Source organism: Euprymna scolopes, chromosome 19, assembly GCF_053919585.1.
Source record: "Euprymna scolopes isolate OS-2025 chromosome 19, ASM5391958v1, whole genome shotgun sequence".
Lineage (NCBI taxonomy): Eukaryota > Metazoa > Mollusca > Cephalopoda > Sepiida > Sepiolidae > Euprymna > Euprymna scolopes.
In genome coordinates this window covers 60,172,749-60,182,551 of record NC_136500.1, presented here as the reverse complement: position 1 = coordinate 60,182,551, position 9,803 = coordinate 60,172,749, and the positions used below count along the sequence as shown (strand labels likewise).

At 35.4% G+C, this 9,803-nt stretch overlaps 2 protein-coding genes across 8 annotated transcripts in view; one reads left to right on the top strand and one right to left on the bottom strand.

Annotated features, from left to right (window-relative positions):
- Positions 1 to 9,803, bottom strand: part of LOC145303651 (uncharacterized) — a 637,407-nt gene that overhangs the window by 334,152 nt on the left and 293,452 nt on the right. The gene's annotated exons all lie outside the window — the stretch shown is intronic.
- LOC145303649 (sulfotransferase 1E1-like) overlaps positions 1 to 9,803 on the top strand; it is a 108,867-nt gene that overhangs the window by 70,980 nt on the left and 28,084 nt on the right. The window contains exon 1 of one of the 3 annotated variants that reach the window (XM_080145210.1): positions 2,840 to 2,914. The exons of the other annotated variants lie outside the window; for them this stretch is intronic. Coding sequence (XP_080001336.1) covers positions 2,887 to 2,914 — 28 coding nt within the window. The 5' untranslated portion in view covers positions 2,840 to 2,886. Of the gene's footprint in view, positions 1 to 2,839; positions 2,915 to 9,803 lie in introns of those variants that run through there. 3 annotated transcript variants of the gene reach the window in all.

The following is a 9,803-nucleotide window of genomic DNA, read 5'->3' as shown; positions in this document are numbered from 1 at the left end:
CTTCCATTTCTTGTCAAAAATTTTACCAAGAATTCTTCATAGATTTTGGTTTCGTTTTCAATTACAGCTGATGGCACTTAGGTCATATATATATATATATATATATATATATATATAAATTTTATAAAAAACTCATAATTTTCGGTTTCAATTATGGCTGAACAAACTCAAGTTATATAGATATTTCATAAATTTTTATTCAGTTTCGATTCAAGCTAATTCATCTAAGTTATATGCATATATATTTGCGATTTTCAAATATATCTATTCTCTATCTATGTTCTTCTATCTATGTTCTTCTATCTATGTTCTTCTATCTATGTTCTTCTATCTATGTTCTTCTATCTATGTTCTTCTATCTATCTATGTTCTTCTATCTATCTATGTTCTTCTATCTATCTATGTTCTTCTATCTATCTATGTTCTTCTATCTATCTATGTTCTTCTATCTATCTATGTTCTTCTATCTATCTATGTTCTTCTATCTATCTATGTTCTTCTATCTATCTATGTTCTTCTATCTATCTATGTTCTTCTATCTATCTATGTTCTTCTATCTATCTATGTTCTTCTATCTATCTATGTTCTTCTATCTATCTATGTTCTTCTATCTATCTATGTTCTTCTATCTATCTATGTTCTTCTATCTATCTATGTTCTTCTATCTATCTATGTTCTTCTATCTATCTATGTTCTTCTATCTATCTATGTTCTTCTATCTATCTATGTTCTTCTATCTATCTATGTTCTTCTATCTATCTATGTTCTTCTATCTATCTATGTTCTTCTATCTATCTATCTATCTATCTATGTTCTTCTATCTATCTATCTATCTATCTATGTTCTTCTATCTATCTATCTATCTATCTATGTTCTTCTATCTATCTATCTATCTATCTATGTTCTTCTATCTATCTATCTATCTATCTATGTTCTTCTATCTATCTATCTATCTATGTTCTTCTATCTATCTATCTATCTATGTTCTTCTATCTATCTATCTATGTTCTTCTATCTATCTATCTATCTATGTTCTTCTATCTATCTATCTATCTATGTTCTTCTATCTATCTATCTATCTATGTTCTTCTATCTATCTATCTATCTATGTTCTTCTATCTATCTATCTATCTATCTATGTTCTTCTATCTATCTATCTATCTATGTTCTTCTATCTATCTATCTATCTATGTTCTTCTATCTATCTATCTATCTATGTTCTTCTATCTATCTATCTATCTATGTTCTTCTATCTATCTATCTATCTATGTTCTTCTATCTATCTATCTATCTATGTTCTTCTATCTATCTATCTATCTATGTTCTTCTATCTATCTATCTATCTATGTTCTTCTATCTATCTATCTATCTATGTTCTTCTATCTATCTATCTATCTATGTTCTTCTATCTATCTATCTATCTATGTTCTTCTATCTATCTATCTATCTATGTTCTTCTATCTATCTATCTATCTATGTTCTTCTATCTATCTATCTATCTATGTTCTTCTATCTATCTATCTATCTATGTTCTTCTATCTATCTATCTATCTATGTTCTTCTATCTATCTATCTATCTATGTTCTTCTATCTATCTATCTATCTATGTTCTTCTATCTATCTATCTATCTATCTATGTTCTTCTATCTATCTATCTATCTATCTATGTTCTTCTATCTATCTATCTATCTATCTATGTTCTTCTATCTATCTATCTATCTATCTATGTTCTTCTATCTATCTATCTATCTATCTATGTTCTTCTATCTATCTATCTATCTATCTATGTTCTTCTATCTATCTATCTATCTATCTATGTTCTTCTATCTATCTATCTATCTATCTATGTTCTTCTATCTATCTATCTATCTATCTATGTTCTTCTATCTATCTATCTATCTATCTATGTTCTTCTATCTATCTATCTATCTATCTATGTTCTTCTATCTATCTATCTATGTTCTATCGTTTTTCTCGTGTGAGTTTGACCTTAATAGGATTAAAAATCAGATTTCATGCAGATGTGAGGTGTGCTATAGGCCTATTACCTCTACACTTGCTCGATAATCGCCCATTCCTATATTTGTTCTGCTTAGTCCACTGCCAAAATCGGTTAGATTTAATGTAAGTTGTAAAATCTTTTCTCTATTAAATTCCTCCTTTTCCTCTCCCCATTTACACCGCTGCTTGATCGTTCACGAGAAACTTTTACGGGCGCCCATCGTTTACGGGTTTATTAGTGGCTTACAAAAATTGAACTGCTTCCTATTGGGGAAAATGCACCACTCTTGCTTATACGTTGTTCACATTTATACACTAGGAAAGATAAATACATTACTTACACGTTTTATATTTTTACACTAATACAAACAAATTCTTTCCATTTTAATTATTTTTTTTTTAAGGAACCATATATTACATAATTTCCGTTGTATTTCGTTTCGTTCCATTATATTTTTCTGTTGACATTTTTCCTATCTTACTGGAATGTTTAACATCGTTATTTTTTATATTTATTTCCGTTTCGTTTGATTTCATCAGTTCGACTTTTCTTTTCTGTTTACATTTTTACGAACTTTCTGGTAAGTTTGACAGCGTTATTTTTTTTTCTGCTCCCACAGTTAGAAATTACTTTTCCGGTCAAAATAATTATACCATCGTAATTATCGCATTTCGTAATCTAAAATATCAAATTTACACCTAAACCAGGTTAGCTTTACGTTGTTCACATTTTTACACTAAGACAAATATGTCTTACCCTCTCTCTCTCACCCTCTCTCTCTCACCCTCTCGTTCTCTCTCTCTCTCACCCTCTCGTTCTCTTGTCGGTGCCTATATTTTCTTTTATGAAACAACTACCCATAATGCGAGATTTTAAAATTCGTGATGTTTTTATGTTCTTTTCCAAGTTCTGGTACGTTTTGGCTTTATTTGTGTTTTTCTGTTATAGTTATGTTATCGGTAATAACTAGGATAACACAATATTCTTTTCATTGTTTGGACTCTCGAGTGTGTATCCGTTGGCATCTTATATGCTTTTATATAGTGATGTGGTTCTCGGTTGATTAACTGTCTAACTGCATCGGATATATACTCGAGTCAAAACAATGAAAAGAATATTCTCTTGCCATAGCCCTAGTAATAATGAACTACTACTATTATTATAAATAGTAGTAGTAGTAGTATAATTAATATTATTAGTGGTATTGTGATAGTGTTATATATCCAGAAAGAGCACATAAATAGTTTTATAACAGTTGCTTCATTCACATTTCTCGAAATGAAAAGTTAATTCTCTGTTCGTGATTTTTGTAAGTTTTCAAAGATTCTTTAAGCACAATATAAAACTGTAACAGAGCGCATGTGAAAATCAGTAGACGCAGCCGTTAAAGCAAGTATGCAAATTAGGTGTGCGCGGGATTGTGGCACAAGAAAAAAGGACAGCAAATGGCCGGGGAGAAGCAAAGTACGCGCCTGCAAAGATGGGCGTGTAAAGTCGAAGGCGAGAAATAGCTGGCCAGCGTGAAGTTGGGAGAATGAAAAACGCGAATTGTGTGAGATGGACGTGTGGCCCCGTGGTGGCGGTGAGACTTAAGCTGGTGTTAAGACAGTTTTCTTAGTCTTATGGCAGACGAAATGATCAGTAAAAAAAAAAAAACCAAGAAGCAGGCATTGTTTGAAAAGTACGGTAATAAATACCTTTTGCTAAAATTGAAAAAGAAAAAGCAGTCGGATTTATAATTTTTTCCAATGTTTTGTTCCTATGCGACAGTACCAGACGGTGGGGGGGGGGTCCGACAGAAGTTTGAAGTGTAACAAACACGGTTCGAGCGTAACGATCACGTTACAAAACAGGGTAGCGAGAGTTGGTTGGCTGGCAGTTAGATTTATACCGGTGATATGTTATCGCTCTTTTTTTTTTTTTTCTTTCATTAGGAGAAAACAATTACGAATATGCCGACCGGTAGAGACAGAAACATAACCGACAATATCCCCCAGACACGTAACAACCACACATACTAAAAATAGGGACGATGTTCAGCAACAACAACAAAATCATAAAAACTTTTTTTTTTTTTTTTTTGTAAATCAAAAAAAAACAACCAAATTTTATTTTGAACTAAGATTTATATATGTACAGGCAATAAACACGACAGGCATTTTTGCCTGTAAAAAAAAAACCCGGCCTGAAATTAATTAGCCATTTGTTTGTTTAATGAGCAAATTTCTGTAACGTGAACGTTTTTCTATGAAGCCAGCGACTTCATAGAAAATATTTAGCTTGACCCGAGAGCTAGAAGACTCCCATTCCTAACTTGACATTGTCAAGTCGGCGAGCCCAGTAGCCCTATGAACCAGGGGCAGCAGCAGTACCTAAACACTTTTCGGAGCTATCTACCAAACTATTAATGCAATTCAGTCTACTCACAAACTATATGAATGCAATGCACACACACTCTCTCTCTCTCTCTCTCTCTACTGCTGCTTGCCTCCTAGGTCTGCCACCCCAAATCCCACAGCTTCCTGCACTTTTACTGACTCTCGCGGCTCCAGCTCACTCCTGCAGTGTCCTGCGACTCCAGCAGCGTCCTGCGGCTCCAGCTCACTCCTGCAGCGCCTCCAGCCACCGGCTGCAGCGGCCTTTGACGTCCGGTCTCCAACTCCGGTGCCCGTCGGCGTCAAGCTTCCCGTTCCAGTGTTCAGACATCCAGTTACCAGCTCCAGTATTCACCAACGTCCAGCTACCTGTTCCAATTCCCACTAACGTCCAGCTACCTATTCCAGTGCACGTTGACATCCAGTACTTTGTCAACGTCTAGCTACCAGTTTCCAACATCAGATCCCATATTCAGGACCAGGCCCAACCTGAGGCACATTATCGTACTTCAGGGACGCACGAATTTCAACACGAAAGACGTCCGTTCTCACTCCAAACGATCCTGATTCACGATCCACGTTGTCATACAATTTGTCGTTTTCTCTCGGTAAATAAAACACCAGATCTATCGTCTTTAACCGATCATCTGTTTATCTCTCTTTGCTATTGCCGTTACCTCTTTACCTTGTCTACTTTATTAGTTGTATACCCGGTTTTACCTTCACTTTTTTACCATCTTGCAACAGTAGACGGCTCTTGTCACGTCTGTCTCTGACCACACTCCTGCAATCTCAATTTCCTATTGTTATACATATATTAAAATCACAACCAAACATCTATAATATATACTATTTCTTTAATAATTGTTTCATAAGTCACGAAATATGAGGTTATTCCTTATTGTGCGATCTTTTTTGTAAGTTGAAAAGGATGCTTTCAATGCAATATTTAAGGTTATGAGAGATTATTTTCTCAGAGATTCTCGCAACATAATACCAAACAAGGTAGTAAAAACTTGCTGACTGGCAGTTTGGTTAACTTCGAGAACATCTGCTTTACGCCAGCATCTATCGAAATACTGTTCTCTCTAACGTCACTAGTCAATTGACTTTTATCTTACCCTTCACGCATCGACCCTCTGTAACCTTCAAACTCCTGTGGTCATAGATATTTTTTTTTGTTTTTTTTGTTTTTTTATTTTCTTAAAATAACACCTCAAAATGTACCCAGCGTTACTCGGTATTAAATGTAGCGTTAAATTCCTTTAAAAAAAAATGAAAAGAAAACGGAAAGAAATGCAAGCATTATTTTTCTAAAGAGTTCAATTCCTGTAAATAAAAAAATACTTGAGCTAAGATCGAAATCAAAACTTAGTGAGTCAAGTACAATAATCATTAGACCAGATTGACAAGATCTTTTAAAAAGCGTTTTCAAGCCGCATGAAACAGTTAACAGATAAAAATCTGATGACCCCGAAGTAACAATTTTTCAATTTTGACCCATCAGCAGTGCTTTTTTTTTCCGGATGAAACCCGATTAAGTTTTTCCCATATATACTAAATTTCAAGTCTGTAGATAAAAAAATTCGTTGAGCATATAGATTGAGAAGTCTTCTCACACTCTCTCTCACTCTCTCTCTCACTCTCTCTCTCTCACCCTCTCTCTCACCCTCTCTCTCACCCTCTCTCTCACCCTCTCTCTCACCCTCTCTCTCACCCTCTCTCTCACCCTCTCTCTCACCCTCTCTCTCTCACCCTCTCTCTCTCACCCTCTCTCTCTCACCCTCTCTCTCTCACCCTCTCTCTCTCACCCTCTCTCTCTCACCCTCTCTCTCTCACCCTCTCTCTCTCACCCTATCGTTCTCTCTCTCTCTCACCCTATCGTTCTCTCTCTCTCTCACCCTATCGTTCTCTCTCTCTCTCACCCTATCGTTCTCTCTCTCTCTCACCCTATCGTTCTCTCTCTCTCACCCTCTCGTACTCTCTCTCTCTCTCTCACACCCTCTCGTACTCTCTCTCTCACACCCTCTCGTACTCTCTCTCTCTCACACCCTCTCGTACTCTCTCTCTCTCTCACACCCTCTCGTACTCTCTCTCTCTCTCACACCCTCTCGTACTCTCTCTCTCTCTCACACCCTCTCGTACTCTCTCTCTCTCTCACACCCTCTCACTCTCTCTCTCTCTCTCACACCCTCTCACTCTCTCTCTCTCTCTCTCTCTCTCTCTCTCTCTCTCACACCCTCTCACTCTCTCTCTCTCTCTCTCTCACACCCTCTCACTCTCTCTCTCTCTCTCTCTCACACCCTCTCACTCTCTCTCTCTCACACCCTCTCACTCTCTCTCTCTCACACCCTCTCACTCTCTCTCTCTCACACCCTCTCACTCTCTCTCTCTCTCTCACACCCTCTCACTCTCTCTCTCTCTCTCTCTCACACCCTCTCACTCTCTCTCTCTCTCTCTCACACCCTCTCACTCTCTCTCTCTCTCTCTCACACCCTCTCACTCTCTCTCTCTCACACCCTCTCACTCTCTCTCTCTCTCACACCCTCTCACTCTCACACCCTCTCACTCTCTCTCTCTCACACCCTCTCTCTCTCACACCCTCTCACTCTCTCTCTCTCACACCCTCTCACTCTCTCTCTCTCACACCCACTCTCTCTCTCTCACACCCACTCTCTCTCTCTCACACCCACTCTCTCTCTCTCACACCCACTCTCTCTCTCTCACACCCACTCTCTCTCTCTCACACCCACTCTCTCTCTCACACACACCCTCTCTCTCTCACCCTCTCACTCTCTCTCTCTCTCTCACCCTCTCACTCTCTCCCTCTCTCTCACCCTGTCGTTCTCTCTCTCACTCTCTATGGATATATATATATATATATATATATATATATACCAGTTTACCCCTTCTGTAAAAAATGATGGGGAAAAATATGCTTTGCCAGTATTCACACTCGTCATTTATCTTAAAATTTCTATTAATTAGTATTGCTAAAATATTCATAAAGTCATAGAATTACGTCAGTAATTCAATTTTTCATATATAAATTATAATTTCTGGTGTTTTAAATATAATGGTTGCTTTACGAATTCATTTTCAGGCGGTAGGGTAAGTCTGAAGTAGTTGTCTGACTTGATATGAAATGGTTTCATCCAAAGATTAGGTAGACACGTGTTTTACTCGCTAACTTTTGTACGGCGGAATCGAAGTACGTGTATTTATTTGTCTTTATAAAGTTATGTTTATAATTTGTATGTACAGAATTCACTCCTAAACTAATTAACCGAACATTGAATTTTTTAACCCAGATGTGAGCTATATTGAGCTTAATTTGGTTTCATATAAAATTGGTAAGAGGATGTCCTTCGTAAAAATCCAGATACTCTCCATTTTTACAAAACTTTAACAAGTATAAAACACAAATCTCCTAATTTAAGTTTCTTTTCGGGTATTTTAAAGAGATTTTAGGGATTATGATATAGTTAGAAAAAACAAAATAAAACTCCCATTTTAAAATTCAACTATTTCAGATTTGCACTTAATTTATTCCATAGTCATTAGATGCCTCTTAAGCAAAATTCGCTGAATTTTAATTTCGTCTGAAGATCCCTTAAGCTTAAGCCTTAAATTTTAGATATTTTTAATAAGCAAAATCATGTGATGGAATTAGATCAAAATTGGATTATTATGGATATAAAATTTTGGTTTTAATTTGCGTAATGGGGCATAAAAATTGTGCAAAACTGTTCTGTTTGGATTTTATTTTGCGTGTGTGTGTGTGTGTGTGTGAGAGAGAGAGAGAGATTAAAAATATATATCTCGGACATTTGAACTCTACACTTCAACATCTGAAGAGAAACATGCCATGCACCGCCATCATAGTACGTAAAAAGAAAAACTTTTTTCTGAAGATTGTTATGAATCTAAACATAGAATTTAATTTTAATAAATCGATGTTTGTTTATTGAAAGAAATTCTGCACTTGTTTTTGGTCTTTAAAAATCGACAGTGCTTCTAACACTAAACTTTTTTATTACTTAATATTCGTTTAGTTTATATTTACCAATTTGTTTCAAGATATTCTCAATATGAGACCGTGAAAACCGAAATCAATATTGACATTTTGCTTCAAATTAATCATCATGAGAAATTCTTAAAATAACAACGAAACGTTGTTGAATATTTAAACAATTTTCATTTTTTCATTTTCATGACACTGGATTATTTACATAATCGTGTGTCCTGCAGGCCAGCTTCAGTTTTGCTGCTTCGGTTATCTTCCGTGTGGCTTGCCAGGCCATTATATATATATATATATATATATATATATATATATATATATATATATATATATACACACACACACACACACACTATGATAATTATTAAATACCTACAGGCACTAGTGTTTCATCCTTTCGGGAATCATCAGTGCCGCCAGACACTATTACTGCCAGTCGGGAGATTCAAACCCGGCTACGAAGTCATCTCTGACTCCATTAGCAAGGAACAAATCATCTCGGCCAACCTTAACCGCGAGAAATATCGTTGAAATTTAAACATTTATTTTGAAATATCTTAACGTCTGTCAGTGATCTAATGATTATAATATGATCTGCGTATGCGAACTAAAGTGACCGACTTTATTTCAACTGTAAAGTGCTAAACGATAAGAACAGCGTTCTTAAAAGGGCTGAAATAATTTATATACTACTAGCGGGACCTGTGGAAATTCCACAGCGGACTCCTTCATATGTAATATACTGATGTTGGTATTCTGTAGATGTTCAGCATAAATGGAGACGCTCTGAAATTATTGTAGCTTTTTTTTGTTAAAACTGCAAAAGTATTTATCTAAGTTAGCGTAACCTGGTCGTAAAGTACGCTAAAATATTTTTTAATTCCTGCAGATTTCTTATGTATTATTATAGTTAATGTTCTATCGATTTTTATATATTTAGTTGCGATTTCAAAAATAAAAAAATATATATATCCATATGACGGGTGCATCAGCTTGAACTGAAACCAACACACACACACACACATATATATATATATATATATATATATATATATATATATATAACTTGAGTTCCTTCAGCTATAATCGAAACCAAAACTTATAAAGAATTCTTGGTAAAATTATTTATTCCAAGAAATGGAAGTCCATAACAATTAAACGATTCGGATGTAATCGTGGCACAGAAAATAACATGCACATTTATTTTTAAATGTTTAAATTTAAATGCCTGTCAGTGATCTAATTATTATATGATCTGCTCATGCGAGCTAAATTAACAGACTTTATTTTAATTTATTTTATCGCGATCTAAAGTGATTAAATTAAGTTTATATTAACATATGCTAAAAACAATTTTTTTTCAAAAAGTTCTCAATGCGGCTGTAGGGCGTATCTAAATAAA